Source organism: Diadema antillarum, unplaced genomic scaffold, assembly GCF_040938485.1.
Source record: "Diadema antillarum isolate AM-2024a unplaced genomic scaffold, OU_Dant_1.0 seq00001158_RagTag, whole genome shotgun sequence".
NCBI classification, from domain to species: domain Eukaryota; kingdom Metazoa; phylum Echinodermata; class Echinoidea; order Diadematoida; family Diadematidae; genus Diadema; species Diadema antillarum.
In genome coordinates this window covers 30,281-47,612 of record NW_027271968.1, presented here as the reverse complement: position 1 = coordinate 47,612, position 17,332 = coordinate 30,281, and the positions used below count along the sequence as shown (strand labels likewise).

The 17,332-nt window shown below is 39.0% G+C and overlaps 1 protein-coding gene across 1 annotated transcript in view; it reads right to left on the bottom strand.

The window, feature by feature from the left end:
* The window catches only part of LOC139744316 (exosome complex exonuclease RRP44-like), a 218,268-nt gene extending 207,797 nt beyond the window's left edge, over window positions 1–10,471 (bottom strand). The window contains exons 1-5 of the mRNA XM_071654761.1: window positions 10,175–10,471; window positions 7,162–7,224; window positions 3,518–3,612; window positions 2,388–2,572; window positions 274–362 (exon numbers count right to left, since the gene is read on the bottom strand). Coding sequence (XP_071510862.1) covers window positions 274–362; window positions 2,388–2,572; window positions 3,518–3,612; window positions 7,162–7,224; window positions 10,175–10,393 — 651 coding nt within the window. The 5' untranslated portion in view covers window positions 10,394–10,471. The remainder of the gene's footprint in view (window positions 1–273; window positions 363–2,387; window positions 2,573–3,517; window positions 3,613–7,161; window positions 7,225–10,174) is intronic.
* Between the last annotated feature and the right edge of the window lie 6,861 nt (window positions 10,472–17,332).

Here is a 17,332-nt window from a genome sequence, read left to right as displayed (position 1 = left end):
TTACAAACTTGTATAACTGATTTGTGCAGTACTTGCACAATGATATTGTTAAATTTCTTATAGTAATCATCTATTGAATGTTATTCAGTGCTCATTGGACAAGCAAACACATCTGAAGTCACTTCACCAAATAGCATGCCAAAGTGTGTGGGTCTGCTCGATTGTGTTTAATATGTATTTACAAACAATGATTCAATGCGATCTCACAGCCAGGTACAGACAGCTTACATGCCAAATCAGCAGATAAGAAGACAGAAGAAATGTGCTACTTACAGCATCTTTGGTCCTTTCTTCACTATTGATCTGGGCCAACCGATCCACCAGCTCTGGCCTACCATTCAGTGCTTTGACATACTCCCCAACTGTTTGGAAAGAATACAAGCACTCAGATAGTGACTTTCACACATTCATTGACACATTGGGTACTGGGAACTTGAAGCTCCTTACAAAGCAATAAAGCAAATGCCTAGACTGCAGACATATCCTGTATGTTATTGTGAATCTGGCTAGATCATAAGCTACCCAAAATCCACAGCACAATGAAAACTGAAAAAATTTTGTCACCCCTGATGTTATTTATACTGTTAGTACCAGGATGAATTACACTACAACTAAAGGTGGTATGACAAGCATCCAAACCATCATACTAAAAAAAGTCATTCATGGCTGACTGATAGTGAAATAATATAAATCAATAGTAAATGGCACTCAATTTTGCTTTGGACTGTGGCACATGTTTGGACTTGAATGTTGATCTAGAACATCAAAACCCAAAGCTTAGGTAGAAAAGCAATTAAACAAACAAAATCAACAGCATTGCTTATTCCTACAACATATTGCTGACCACTTTAAAGGGACCGTAGAGTTTTGGTTGACACCTAATTTCAGGTTTCTAACATTTTTTGGTGAGATAATGAGAAATCTCTTATGAAATATGAAAGAGCATGTAATTCTATGAGGAATTCAATGTTTATTTGATGAAAATTGGTTTTGAAATGGCTGAAATATCCAAAAAAGAGTGATTCTAATAAAGTGTGGGACTCACACTTTATTACGATCGCTTTGTTTTACTTTGTTTTTGGATGTTTCTGTCTTTCCAAACCAGATTTTCATCAAATAAACTTTGAATTCCTCTTACAATCGTATGTTCTGTACTATATCATCAGTGTTTTCTTGGTATCTCTCAAAAAGTTAAAAGCCCAATTCTCATCTCCACCAATACTGTACCATCCCTTTAACACTTGCTCATGAAACACGTCTCATTTCCCTTTGCAGTTCCATCCTGGCACCATTTCACAGACTTTTGCAATTACTGTAAGTTGTGATCAAAGACATTTAACTGAAAAGACAGAAAAGTGTGCACTAATCCTGTACAAAACAAATGGACAGCGCGCGGTCCTCAAGCATATTACGCACATCACCTGAGACACACTGTCTTTGAAGCTGTTGTTGTTGTTTATCAAGCATCTTTGATTGTTTTTAGATCATGTTGTTGCCAAATTTTTACCTCCACGAAATAATCCTTATTACTTTACAATCTCGTTCTTCAAAATCATCCCCTTAATCGAAAAAAAGCTACGACTATAATTTTTTAATCTTTTTAAGATAATAAAAATACCACTACCTTTGGAAATGAATGATGTTTCTAGGTGTACTGAGTTTGTACTTAGCTCTCTTTTGTATCGTCATGTAGGGTAGCCATTTTGTTTTGTTTCCATTTTTATCACGCGCCTTCCTATCTTCTTGTTAACTATCTTTTGTCGTGATCATGGCAACATTCAGGAACTGCCAATCAGTTGTGAGTATCTCAGGTTGTTACTGTACATTATGTCCCCCCAAAAATTACAATCTGTTTTCGCATTAATAACACCCAATATGATTAAACTGTCCAAATGCTACTTCAGGGTCTAAAAACAGAACATCTTAGCTCTATTTTGCAGAAAACCTCATTCAATTTGGTTGAGCGGTCACAGAGAAATGTGGATTTTTGTAAAGCATGTCATGAGTCTGATTCTGCCAAGTTCAGCACTTGAATGCTCTTGGAACTGCAAATGTGTATAAACACAATAGACAGAACTTGGAGGGAAGCGATTCCTGACATGCTCTACAAAATTCATAATTTCTCTTTGACCACTGAAGCAAATCGAATGGGGTTTTCAGTAAGATGTGGGCAATGAGTTATAGTTTCATACCCTGAAATTGTATTTGGATTGATTCACAATTTTTAAAGTTATCATTGCGGAGGGTCCTGTTGTAATTTTTTGGGGGACATACGGTACAGTGAATTCTTACAGTTTCAATAATTATCAATATCTGTTTGACATATGCCCTTGAACCTTATGTATTCTGGTTGTTGTTTGTGTCAAGAGGCACAGAGACAGACTTGCCTGTGTATGCCAACTGCCCTTCTTCTCTTGCCTTGTCTCGGTTGGCAATGTCATTGGTGAGTAAAACAACCTTGATGTTGCAGCTTTGCTTCAAGTGTTTGTTGTACCACTCCACACACTTTCTGATGGCTCTGTCATTGAAGTCGTTGGCAGATTCCCCAGCAGCTATCTCTACATAGGTATCTCTATGACACAAGGATAACAACACATTTCAAATTAACACACAAAAGGAGCACCAGTCAGTAGGACCTGAAACAGAGCTAATAGTATTCAAATAATGCACAGGTGTGAGTGAGTTTAGTGGAGATGCAGTGCACTCAAGGGTATTTACAATGGCAAAACATGTACGACTGTTGCAGCACAAATTGTTGCCCCCTGAAATGGGCGACAAATTGTGCAGGGAGCTGACGGCACAAATTGTCGCCCTGCACAATTTGTCGCCTGGCGACAATTTGTGCTGAAGGCACAAATTGATGCCCGCCCTAGAAGCACATTTGGGTTGCGGGGGGGGGGGGGGGGGGGGGGGGGGGGGGTAATATAATTTTTGACATAGGCATTGGAATACCAACACATACAACTTCTATGGCTACATCCATGCAAACAAGCCATGTACAAAGTCACGCTAAGGTTTCAAAGAAGTGTGCGCGATGTGCATGATAATTGAGTGTCTGTTGTGTGTGTGAGTGTGTGTCTGTGTGTGACAATGCTACTGCTGAAGAGTTATACTTTCAATCATTTCTGCTGCAATTTCACAATAGCCAGAGACAAAATCTTCAGCACAACCAGCGACATTACGGTGAAACAAAAATGGTGACAGAAAAATTACTATTCAATGTTAAATGCATTATGAAATTTCACATCAATGTCTACTCTGTTTCTTTACACAAACATACTTGTTCACACGATACTGGCATAGTATTGACTTCCCTATAATGGAGTTTACATACGTCAGGTTTGGAACCAAATGCCAAGAGTTTCTCGTTCCAGTTTTTAAGGTGCATCCCCAATTTTGATATTTTCCACGATGAAAAAAAGTCTTCTGTATACAAAGAACTTTACTGTATTTGTAATTATACTGACAGGAATTTATGACTTGCAAAAAAATTCCTACGAAGAAAAAAGGGACTCACCTATGATGTTCATTGGTAAAGACATAGAACTGCTTATTACTATTGGCTATGATGTCGCGTATCCTTTTGTATGCAGGTAGACTTCTGTGCTTGACCTGGGCATAAAAAGAGACCCAAAAGAATTGAATAAGGCAACAATGTTCAAAGAAATACTTGATATTTAGGGCTGCACTATAATGATGACCTAATACATTTAAGCCCTAGTAAGGTCTAATCTTAGTCTAATCCATGATCAAAGTTCATTCAAAAGGACTTCAAATTGTTTTGTTCATTGTCTGTACATGTACAATGTATATACCGGTAGGTGGAAATCATAAGAAACAAAGCTCCCATGTAGTGCTATCATATAAAGCAAACAGAATCAAAATTGGCTCATAAATGACAGAGAAGTAGCAAATTGAACATTTTGATCACACACGGACGCACAGACAGACAGACGGACGGACAGACAGACGGACACACGGACACACACACGTACGGAGCCCGTTTCATAGTCCCCTGCTCGAACTCGTTCGGCGGGGACAAATAATGGGTTTTGGTAGATCATCAAAAAGGATACAAACTCTTCAATTTGCCACCACAGATATGAATACGTGGGACAATCTGTGGTGAATGACTGTGACACATTATACCACATCCTCCTAAAATGTATTGTTCAGTAAAAGTAGCATGCAAATATGAGAGGTACCCGGTACATCACAATACAAATGTTCCTTGAAATTCCCACAGGACATCACAATGTGTATTATTTCTTTGTCATGCATTGAACAAGCCATTAAATTCACCATAACCTCACATCCACATAAAAAATATAACACATATTAACATTTGTAATCACCTGCAGGATTTGATCCCATTTAGTTCCTAAACTTAGAAATGAGACTTTCTTTAGATTCACAGATAAAACCAGGGAGGTGGAAAGAGATGGAATGTGCACTCCGAGACTTGGTTGCAGGGCATATAGTCCACGCGATTAAATATCCACAAACATGTCAGCAAACAACTAATTCCAGCTGTGAATCATCCTCGAGCACTAGTTAAAGGCCATCGTTGGGGACGAAATTTGGCAATCATGCACTTTACGGCCCTTTATTATCGGCGAGAGATTTTACCCTAAACAAGCAGTGCATACGAACTTGGGTTACCTATCAGGCACCAAGCCTCTCCTGTGATGGGAGGTTTCTGCGATTTGCAGTGGCAGCAGATGGATGAAAATACCATATTTATGTAGTTGTTCAGATTTGGCTAGCTAGGATGTTCAAAATGGAAGCTGTTGTATCACAGACTTCCTCACACTTTGCGCCACGATCATGGCAATTTTCTGTGATGCAACATTGTAAATGTGACCGTGCACCTCAAAACGAACGTAAAGTCGAACACACTGATTTTGCGTGAGGACTGAAAATAAGTGAAATGGGTCAACTAGCCGAACTTGACTTTTTCATATTTTCTGAAAGAGCGGGTCTTCTTTTACATTATGCTAAAATTTGGTATCATAAAACGGGCAGGAAAGTGTGTTTTTAGCAGTATATCTCGAACATTTTTGGTAGAATAGTGTGATTAGCTGTGTCTTTAGAAACCCTTTTTCATTTCTGAAAAACCTTGTCCACACTCTTCACTTTCAACTCTTAATAACTTTTGAAAGGATAGTGCTACTGCTTTGAAAGTTGGCATTGATTATGGACAGAATGTGTTAATGAAGCATGCTTAATTTCAAATTAATCTGATAATCCCTTCATTATTGTTACTCTGGTGGTTTACTTCCTGTTTTTTGTCCCATTCATTGCACAGCCAGCACGGTTTGGTAAAGATTAAGCGCTTGAATAGACACTATACTTCAGAGCCTCTTTTCTCAGTTCACACTTTTCCTGAGTTTGTGCTTTCTTTCCAATATTTAGATAAGTTAGGAGAGTCCATTTGATTTGAGTTATACATCATTTTAAAGCTTAAAGTCTGCTCTTTCACAATATGGTCTTAACTAAAAATTCATGTCTGGCGACTTTTTGTTTGTTTTGAGGTGCAGGGTCACAAATGTAAAGCTTGATAATCCTGCAGCGGAGAGCAAAGACACGCTATATTGCGCAGTATTCAATGTGTCAAAGTTGCAGGGTGAGGAGGGCTTTAGTGACGTTACCACTTGTCAAACAGCGTTCCATACAGCAAGAGAAGCTCGCCAGCAACTCAGTGCGTGGTGGTTCATGGGATATCACCTTGGCACACAGGGAATGAGGTACGGATAATATAGGGCCGTAAAGTGTATGATTGCCAAAAAATTTAGTAACCTGCTTGGGCACCAATCTTCCCTCTTCCCAAATTGCAGATGAACCATCTGCACTGAGGCAATTGAAAAGAGCATGAAAGTCATGCTTGGCATTGCAAAATTGATGTAATATACTCATACTTTACACAATTCATTTGATACAAGTAACAAGATACTCCATATTGAAATCAACCATTCTTGGCACAAGTAATGTTTTCACAGGCTTCACATAACAGTGTCTGGGTTCCTCAGTGTGTGTCTCACAGGTCAGTGTTCAAACAAACCAAATTGGCCAAGAAACAAAGCAGCTACAGAGCCTCAGCAAGTAGTGAAAAGTGTGCTGTTATAAATATGTAAAGTTGTATTATAAAAATACATGAAACTTTCTGATGTAAAGAAAATGTTTGTGTTGCAGAATAAGCTTTTAGCCATCGATTGGTATTGGTATTGGTCCAACATGCCTGTTCTAGTGTGTTCTCATTGTACAGAGTTGTAAGCTTTTGCTCTTTGTTACACACGTCAACCTGTACATAGTAGTACTGTAAAAGTGGATATTTTCGCATAACTAATTTTTCGCGCTCAGCCGAGTAAGAAGAGTTTCGCATGTTTTTAATTCCCCAGAATCAAGACATCAACTACTGGAACATACGTTAAGCAAAAATATTTGTGTGCTTTTCTTTTCACATTAGTTTCTGGTGGCGCGAAATGCACGAAAATTTCAACACTGCCAAAATGTCCACTTTTACAGTTCTACCCTAGGTAAGTGCTGATGGCGCTAATGCACTCTTGTATAAACTCAAATGGAGATTTCAGGATTGGGAGTAGAGCTTATTCATTTTGGGGTTTGATTTACAGCCAGGGCCCAGAGTTTAGATTAATATCATGGTTACATTTATGGGTGGCATATAAGGTTGTTGAGTACACTGTTGTGCATGCTAAACATATGCAATCATCATCCGAATTGGTATATGATGAAATAATATGATGATATATATGATATATGATATCTACAACTGATGCCGATATCAACACTCTCTGTGGACTGATCTGGTTAAAAACTTTGACAAGGGATGTGTTACATGTTGTTTGCATCGTCACAAAATTTGAAGAAAATCGGAAATGTGGAACATGAAATATGAGCATGTATGATACAAAACTGTATTAGTGCTGTTAGCCAAGGGCTACTCTTTCCTCGGTCAAACTAACAGTACACTGTACACGGCAGGGGTTTTACGACTTGTGGTTACACTGGAGTGTAAAATTAGATTATGGAAGAAAACAAAATTGAGCAGTGGTCCTGAGCATGACTTCTAAAAGGAAGAGGGAGAGCACACTCCATCTCTTTCCACCTCCCTGGATAAAACCTGTGATTATTATACATTACCTCTTTTTGGACTGTCTGCAGAAGAATAACATTCTTGATTATTTCATCCTCTAAGATGTCAACCTGGGTAAAAGAAGAAAAATAAAGTCTGAAAAATAAGGTCTTTGAACATTTTCAAGTTTATATAAATCATACAAGCAGACAACTAGCATTGTCACTCAATGAAACCATGCTGTTCTCACAGTTCAAGTGGCTTCCTAGTCTGGTTTCCAGACGTTTTGTAAACTTAAGTCACTTCCACAAAAAAAGCCCTCCATGTGGACAGAGCCCCTGAAGGCCCCTGAACCTGCCACTTCTTTCATCATTAGAGGGCTTTAATATTCTGGGGAGCAAATTGGTACGGGCAGATGGTCTGGAAGCCAGTGGATTCCATACAGTGCTGCTGGTTGCTGTAGCAGCAAAAATTCTAGGCATCTCCTAAATTCCCAGCACTGCAATAAGAAAGGTGTATGCGCACACATATCCCATGTCAAAACAAAATCAGTCTCTGCAGCTTGGTGGGGACTTGGACCCCGTTTACAGTGCGGGGCTGGGCCGAGCCGCGGCCGAGCCCAGCCTCAATTGCGAGGCCAGGCCGCGCAATTTTGTCCGTTTACACTGTCGGGCTCAGCCGCGCTTTTGATTCAAACCTTTCAATATTTTGTTGTAGTGGCGCTCTGCTTGTAAACAAATGCAATTTGGTATTGTCTGGTTTTCAGACCCTTTGCCACATGAATTCCGTGGCGACGAAGTCACCGTTCGGGCAAAGGCCTTTGCCGAAGGAAAAAATCCTTTGCAGGACAAAGCCATCTTAAACTATACTAGTTTTCGACGTTGAGGGGGTTAATATCCTAAACAGCGAAATAGTATAGGCAGAGGGTTTGGAAGCCAGACTAAAATTGGCCGCGCATTTGGCCCAGTTTACGTTTACACTGAGAAAAGGCCGGGCTCGGCCGCGGCCGAGACCACCTCCAGAGCGAGGCCAAATGCGAGACCAATTTTGGCCCCGCAATTGGCCTTTTGTGCGTTTACACTGAAGCGGGGCTGGGCATGACCGCGGCCGAGCCTCGCACTGTAAACGGGGTCTTGGAAAGATGTTGCAGAGACATCTCCAAGAACAGCTAGACACTGGAAAAAGTCCTTGAAAAAAACAAAACATGCTTGATTCTCTCACAACTCCCAAGAAACCAGGCTAGACTATAGGAGAAGTCGCGGAGATGTCTCTGTGGCCAGTACATGAATACAAATACAAAAATTAAGGGGATAAATGTGAACAACCCGAGGAAACAGAGGAAAAAAGAATTGAAGAAAATCCTTATTAGTAATACGCATGATTATCCTTGACACGTCTTTGCCATTCACTAGATTTTAAATGTGCTTTAGCAATGGGAAAATGGGCGGTCAATTAAAATGAGTTTGCACCTGTGCACAGTAAATAATGTCACCTGCGTTTGTCGCCGAGAATTCCGCGCATACGGTACGAGTCAACAATCTGAGCCCAGGGCAAGGATATGAATCTGCAGTATTTTCTGCCGGAAGTGAAATGAAATCATGGTGAAACTGACAGTGAGGGATATTTTCTTAAGATAAATTTACAAGGTATTTCAATTTAATCAAGAAAAGGTGGTCGATGAGTAGTAAACTAGCAGAACAATCGAGGTCCAACTAGAGTAAAATATCCTGTTTGTGGCAGTTTAAGCATTGTTAAGGGTTTTTCCAACTTGTAAACAAATCAGGCAAATTATTTTCGATCATTTCATATATCATAGACAAGATTATTCATTAACGCAATTGTTTTCATAAAAGAAATTTACCATTGACCAACGCAGTTTTCATGATTTACTAGGGCAAAACCCGGCACAATTTTCGCCGATAAGGGCGATATGCGACGTAGTTTTTCTGCTTGCGGCACGATGTACAATCCCTATGCAATACGTGCGTGCTCCGCGATCTTTAGCTGAACGCCTTCACATGTCTCGCAAACATTGCGTAAGCGCCAATTCCCATTGCGAAAGCACGTGAAAATAGCGGGCGCACATGCATTGGCAGCAAACAAGATCGCAATTCTGGCGGTGTGGTTGATGTCTTCCTCATGTTTTTCTGAATTTTTTCAATGGTAACATCCACTTTCCGAACAAAAATGGCGGCCCACATCGGCTCGCGAAAGTTCTATTTTATGTGAGGATATGTTTTCAAAATCTATGAGCATCGGGAAAACAACAAAAAATCAAGTTTCTTGGACCATTATTTCTTAATTGTTATGTTAAGAAGTACCGAAATTTTTTTTTTGATGCGATATGTTGTCATTTAGGTGAGAAAATTTCACTTTCGTCAGAGATCGTGCCCATTTTATCAGTTGGTTTTTGTTGATTGCTAATGTGCTAGTATATGTGTTGTGTGCATGTAACAGTGCAATGCTGTGTTTAGCGGTATATTACCGTGTACTTGTACCTGCCGCGAACGGCTGCACGGCCGCTTACTGCCGCAGTTACTCTAGTTCTGGGATGCTCCATTGTACACACTCAAACAGTTATACTATAGACTTATACCTGCTTTGTGTTCGGGCTGTTCGCAGTTAGTAAATATACCGTAATTAGATATGGGTAAACTTGGCCGTGGCGTGCCGTTAGGCCGAGTTTACTGTAAAACGAGGAATTTTCGCACGCACTTTAATTTTGTGAATTTCGCGAGCACCAAGATTCGCGAAATTAAAATGCACGCGAAAGTCCTTGTTTGCACTATATGCATTGAATGCCAGTGGCATTTCGCGAAAATTTCATGTCACGAAAAAGGCTGTCAGCACCAATTCGCGAAAAATTCATGCCGCGAATACATCATGTTTTACAGTAAACTTTACCCATTGCCATCTATGGATGCTACAGGGAAAAGATAACATTAAACAAAGGGTGTGGGACTAATACCAATTCGCACACCGGAGACTCCCTTTACTCGTGTCTCAAGAGTCAAAAGTGTTATTTCTTTTTCTAGATCAACATTTGACCCTATAGTATATGCTTATTGTATATGCTTATACCTGGTGTAGCACAACATTGGTATCTGGTAGCAGATAGTGGGGGAATCCACATAAACTGTTGTCAATTGACGGCTCCTTTGATAGGACCGGCTTGTCCATCGAGCACTTTCCGCAGGCTTCCGATCCGCACCAAATATCGTCTCGAAGATAGTGTTCTCGCACGATTTTAATAACACCACCTCGCCTGGTCTTCTTCACAAAACTCTTCGAAGTCAACATGTTGGATTCAGTTGTTGAAAAGTGACCCGTTCACTGGTAAGGTGTTTCAAAATTACATGATACGATATGTTCGTGTCAGGCAAGCAAAGCCGCAGACATCCTCAGCTCATCAGGCTTCATCAGTCAGCTCATATACCGCGGTACGGCCACACGATATGCGCGTGCATGATATATGATGCATGCACGTTGTTTATAAAGTTGCCGCCCTCTACGATCAAAATCAAAAGAGCAACTGGCGACGAAAGGGCCTTGCGGATGAGGAGGCGCAGTCACAAACCAATACCAATGGTACTCGACGTGAACACAATGTTTGCATTGCAAAAGTGTTATAATTCGAATACAATTTTGATTCAAATGATCCTTGATCCATGACTGTAAACCAGTATAATACTGTTGATGAAACTTTTCTGTTGGCTCACTTGAACTTGAAAAGTATCTATAACAAAATTTGATAAATTCAGTCGCGCTACTTCAGAAAACCGTCATCAAAAATTTTGCTCCGTCTTAATGGTGACAGACACATGGCTGAATCCCAATATTTGTCATTCATGTTCTTTATCCTGCTTTGAATTTAGGCCTGCATACAGAAACAGAAAGAAGACAGCGGTTGGTGGAGCCAGTTTGTATATCTCGTACGAATTTGAATATTTTATCCACGAAGAGCCGAATGTAACAATTGATGTAGTTGGATCCCTTTTGTTGATTTGGTTAATCCGAAAGTATGGGAAAATAAAGATATATTAATTGGAGTTATTTACAGACCACCCCCCCCCCCCCATCGAATTAAAATAATTTTTTTAATGTATATACAAAATTTGGGTATCGATCTTATGAAATGTAATTTCAGAAATATCTCACAAGAATAGGAACAACAACGACATATATTAAGCTCCTTGTCTTTTTCCGGCTTCTATGATATATAGATACCCTTTTTTCTCTCAATATTCTCCCAGTTACACTTCCCTAGTCTGGTATTGTTCTTTCAGATATCTCTGTTGATGATCCTTTATTTACACAGACCCCAATGAGTTTAAATACCAAGAAAAATAATTTTAAAAAAGACGTAATATTATGCGAGAGAATCTTATCAATCTGCGAAATAGTTTACTTTACAAGAAATCGATTGGTCTTCCATATCTAACAGCTACTGATCTAAATTTGTCTTATGAGTATTTTGTAACCATATATATAGTATAATTTATGTAATATATATATAATATGCAAACCCACTGAAAAAAAGAGGGGAGAATATGAGTCTTATCATCTACACGCTTACTGAATTACCTGATACAACAGATTTGTGTGTGTGTGCGTGAGCGTGTGTGTGTGTGTGTGTGAGTGTGTGTGAGTGTGTGTGTGTGTGTGTGTGTGTGTGTGTGAGAATCACGGCAGTGATTTGGCTCAGTCGGTAGCGCGTCTACCTCCGATCCAAAGGACCCGCGCGGGTTCGATTCCCGAGTCTAGTTATGAAAAATGTTGTGTGTAGGCCTAATCATACCGTCACCTCTAGTATGAGGTAATAAACCACTCTGTCCCTCGGGAGGTCCCTTGTGTGTGAGAGAGTCACAGCTCACGCACGTAAAAGATCCCGCTTCATTCATTCATCGAAAAGAGCAGGGTGTTTAACCCGATTAAGTGGTCTTGCCTCACATCAAACTCTTAACAGTACCCCTTGGGAGACCAGCCAGCAGGCTATAGTGCAGCTGCATATGGGCTATCCGGCCATCTTCATGGAAAATGAAACTAATAAAGATAACTGAATACAAAAATGTCACTTGAAACACGTAGAGAACAATAAAGCATGCTATAAACACATGTAATAATGCTTCTAACCTTTCAGAAATACGATATGGTACTGCCACCTGCTAGCATGGCTGAAATTTGTAATTATCTGTCACAAAATATCCCTTTATCTGGTAAATGTTTAGCAGCTTTTTAGACACACTAAACTTCAAAACGTTATCTTTTGACCCCACATTTAACGAAGAAGTAATTATTATCAAGATTGTTTTTATTTGAAAAAGAGAAAGAACCCTGGTTAAGATTTAATTGAAAACTACCTGTTAGGAAATATAATTTCGGAAATAGTAGATGGCACACATTACAAACTTATCGCTTACAACTGGGCTTGTGCCAAATAACATGAAGATTGCAATAGTTATTCCTATATCTACAAGAAAGGAGAGAAGGATGATGTCAATAATCATAGACCAGTATCTTTCTTAACTTCAACTCCTACACATTTTTAAAAGTATAATATACATCTGCACAGCGAAATTTCTCAGAAAAAGCAACAGCCCGTCATAGTAGAGGCGGTAACAGCAGCTGTATCAACGGCGATGGCTTCATTGATGGACCATCGAGGGGGAGAGAGAGCAGATCTTGGTCAGATGAAGCGAACCATTCAGATCAACCATTTCGAGAATGAAAGGTTGGAGCATTACACCAGAAAAGAAAATGTCAAAATTTACGGTGTGAAGGAAGCGGAGGAGGAGGATACGACCAAGGTCGTCGTTGAGTTGGCCAAGGAGATCGGCGTCAACCTGTCCACTTCTGATCTGAGTATTTGTCATCGCCTCGGGAGCGGCCCAAAGGGAAAGCGCACTATCATCGCGCGCTTCGCAAGGAGGGAGGCCAATGCCTCTCTGATGAAGAGCAAGAAAATCTTGAGGAAAAAGGCGTCTTACAAGGAGGTCTATATCAACGATGACCTGACGAGAATGCGCAGCAAGGTGGTGCAAGAGATGAAGAAGGACACTGACATTCTGAAAGTATGGACAATTGACGGGAAAATCCACTTCATCTCCAAGAGGGACGAGAAGACTGTGAAGGTAATTGACTCAGTCGATAGAGTCATGATGCAGCTTGAGTGGGATGAGCGGAAAATGAGAGAGATTGGTATTTACCTTGATCTATAGGAATTCGAGGCACGTGCCTGCGAAGTTCAAGGACATCTTGCGTTACAGGACCATAATTATTGCAATTCCTCTACAATCAGTCTTAGAATATCAGGTCTGAATTTATGCGGTCTCAAGAAAAAGTGTGATTACGGAATTTTTACAGAATACATAAAGAATTGTGATATAGTCTGTTTGTCCGAAACTAAAACTGACTCCATCGATCCGGTTTACTTCCCTGACTTCCACTGTATTACCGCAAAGAAAACGAATTTTGAAAAGTTCCCATGCTCTTGGTGGTGTTCATGGTCTCGCAAAAATCATTTCAGATAGATGTAAAAGTAACTATGAGATATTGGATGAAACAAATTCAGATTCAGTTTTATGGATAAAACTTGTTTTACCTGGTTTTTCAGCTCTAATAGGGCCAATTTATATTCCGCATGAAGGTTCAAAATATTTTGAAAGTGATGTATTTGATACTTTTATAACTGATTGCATCAATGTTCAAGTCAAGTACAATGTATGATATTCCTTTGCTGTTGGTTGGTGCCTTTAATTCTAGGACGGCTTGTCTCCAGGGTTTTGTTACAACTGAGGATGAAATCCAAAATGAAACTGGTTTGCATTTTATGAATGATTCGATTTTCAATGCAAGAAATGAGCTTGAATCTCTTGGTATTTGCACCGACAGATACAATATGGATCACATATCCAATAAAAATGGATTTAAGTTGATAGAACTGTGTAAATGTTTAGATCTACATATTGTCAACGGTAGAGTTGGTGATGATAAAGGTAAAGGTAGCGTTACATGTGCAGATGTTAGCACCATTGACTATGCAATGGCCTCATCTGAACTGTTTGTGAACATAAGTCACTTTTATGTGGATATGTTTGATGAACTCTTGTCTGACAAATATTGCCCGATAGTCTTAATAAGTATCCATGCAAAAACGTCGTCAACTGTTTCTTGTTTGAAAAGGTTTGACAATACAGTCAACAGTTCCGAGAAGGATTATAACAATAATAACACAAAAATGAGAAGGATTAAATGGAATAACGATAGGAAGTCTGAGTTTGTAAATGGTTTGAACGCTTTTGCTATATCCGAATTAGATTCCTTTATCGAGTCCATGAATGTTGATGATGTTGGTCAAGAGGACATCGACAGCACGACCAATCTATTGCAAGAAGTGTATGTTAATGTGGCTTCTTCATCTGGAATGCTGCACGAAATGCAGAGTAAATCGCATATTAGTAAAACGACTCTTTCTAGATCACAGCCATGGTGTGATTAAGACTGCAAAGAATATAGGAAAAAATTCATACAAATTAAAAACAAACGTCGAGAAAATAGATCAGATTATTGGATGAGAAGAGAGCAATCGGCTAGAGTCATAAAACTTTGTACGATCAAAGACTCAAGAAAAAGTACTTTGCTGACTTACATACTAACATAAGGAGTTTAAAAGGTAAAAAAGAAAAAGTCCCATGAGACTACTGGAATTTTATAAGTAGAAAAAAAAAGAACTACAGCGTCTTCAAATATTTCAATAGAAGATTTCTTTGAACACTTTAATAGCTTAAACAATCAAGGTTCGAATACTGATGTCCTAGATCTTGATTATGGCATTGGTATGAATTATGAATTGAATCGAAGAATAAAAATATTGATGAGTCTGAAGTGATGCAGCAACTTAAACGTCTTAAAAATAACAAGGCTCCTGGGGATGATATGATCTTAAACGAACTGTTAAAGAATAGTTCTAAATCTCTTTTGAAACTTGTTACCAAACTGTTTACTATAGTGCTTGATACAGGCATTATACCCTCAAGCTGGGTGGTAGGCTTGACTAAATCTTTGTTCAAAGGTAAAGGCTCACCAGATGCTGCTGATAACTACAGGGGTATCACCCTCTTATAAGAAGTTGCGTTGGTAAGCTATTCACTGCTATTCTAAATGAACGCATTATATACTTCGTTCATTGACTCTTATGATCTACTTGGTGAAGTTCAAGCCGGTTTCCGGTCAGGTTGTTCTACGATGGATCATATTATTTTGTCATTGCAAGCAATTGTTGATTGGCATTTAAAAAAAAAAAAAAAAAATATATATATATATATATATATATATATATACATTTAGTACGGTCTGCTATGTCGAAATATTGGATCCCGTGAGATTTTCGTGCCAAAATTGATTTTTTTTAGCTAACTTGGTCAATTTGGGGTTGCTGAATCAAAAAAACTTTGGTTCCATTTTTTTCGACCACGTCTTCAACGGGCATTTTGAATTTCAAAATTGCCGCCATAGCAAACTGTATTTTGACCCAGTTCTCATAATGTGAGCAGCATAGAAGGTTAAAATTTGATGCAAAAAGCATGTTTATGATGTCAGACATTCTGATACACCATTTCATGATATTGTAGATTGTTTTGATACAATTTGAGGGCTGCCATCTTGAAATAAAAAATGGCCGCCATAGCTAAATGTATTTTTACCTGTATCTCAGGTTGTAAGCATCATGGAAAGTATATTTGGGGCAAAAAGCATGCTTATGGTGTCAGACATGCTAATATAAACATTTTTGTTTTAAATGGTGGATCATTTTGGTTGGCGGCCATCTTGAAATTCAAAATGGCCACCATAGCAAATGTAATTGGGCCTATATATCACATATCGTATGCAGTGTGTAAGGTTCTAACTTGGGGCAAAGAACATGCATGTGCTATAAGACTTTCTGAAACATCTTTTTTCTGAAATGATGGTCCATGTTGATATCATAGGTGGCCATCTTGAAATTCAAAATGGCCGCCATACCAGAATGTATATTTATTTTGACCCATATTTCTTGTTGTACACAATACAGACAGTTCACAATTCGGGCACAAACTGGCCTCATGATGTTGAACATTCAGATGCACTTTGATCCCCTCCTTAAAATTGCAGATCATTTTTGAGGCTGCCATTTTATCATTCAAAATGGCTGCTTTTCAGCTAATATCTGTGGTTAAAAGCAACTTTTAGGCATATCAATGTTTATGGTTGTGTATATTGTACATTCTTTTACAAACACACACACACATAATTATATACATTCTATGATAATGGATTATTCGCATTGGCTGCCACTCTTGAAATTCAAGATGGATTTCGACCCATTTATTAGTGCTGTAAGATCTTTACCCTGCAAACTCAAGCATGCTGGAGCGCTTTCATGTAGGACCTATGTGTAAGTCAATCACTTCAATAATATCATTATTGCATAGGCGGGACTGCTTCCTGCAGGTACACTACCATGTTGAAATGCAAAATGGCCGCCATGGGAATCATTCCTTTAAGAGCATTGCATTTGGGTAAAACTTAAAAAATAAATAACTGTGTGTGAGTGACTAAATGCCCCCATTTCAGACGATTTGGTTGTAGAGTTTAAATAAACGATGTTAGTCGTGTACTAGGAAATTTATCGGAAATTTACTTTAATAGTTAATGTTTTCTAGGCTCATTCCCTGCATGTGTTTTTGGAGTCACAGCACTTGTATAGGGCTGTACACAGGGGAGAATTGGTTCTAAATTCTACCAGAAACAATGACTTATGTATTTCTTGCCATATGAACATGACAATGAATTCTGTGGCTAGAGTTGGTGTAGGAAGCTCAAAGTATTTAATTGCACAGTTTATGTATACTAGTATCCACTGGAAATAACTCACAATGTAGCATATTATATTCCCCTGTAAGTAGAGGCACAAATTAGGTTGTGAAGGTTTATGATTCAAGGCTTAGAGAATTCTTGATCCATCTGCTCTTTGAGACATCGTCAAATTTTCAACTTCAGCCTGCGCCATGAAAGGTATGACAAAACAGACCTTTGTTTTTCGCAACAATTTGCAGAACATAATCTCTCAACACTGTCAATTGTTCTTTATCATCTCCTTATCCAGTGATGGAGCAGACAACATGCGATTCAGTATTAAAAGTAAAGCAAAGCTAGATCCACTAGGAGAATGAAAATTTCAGTGTCTATACGTAATAATCA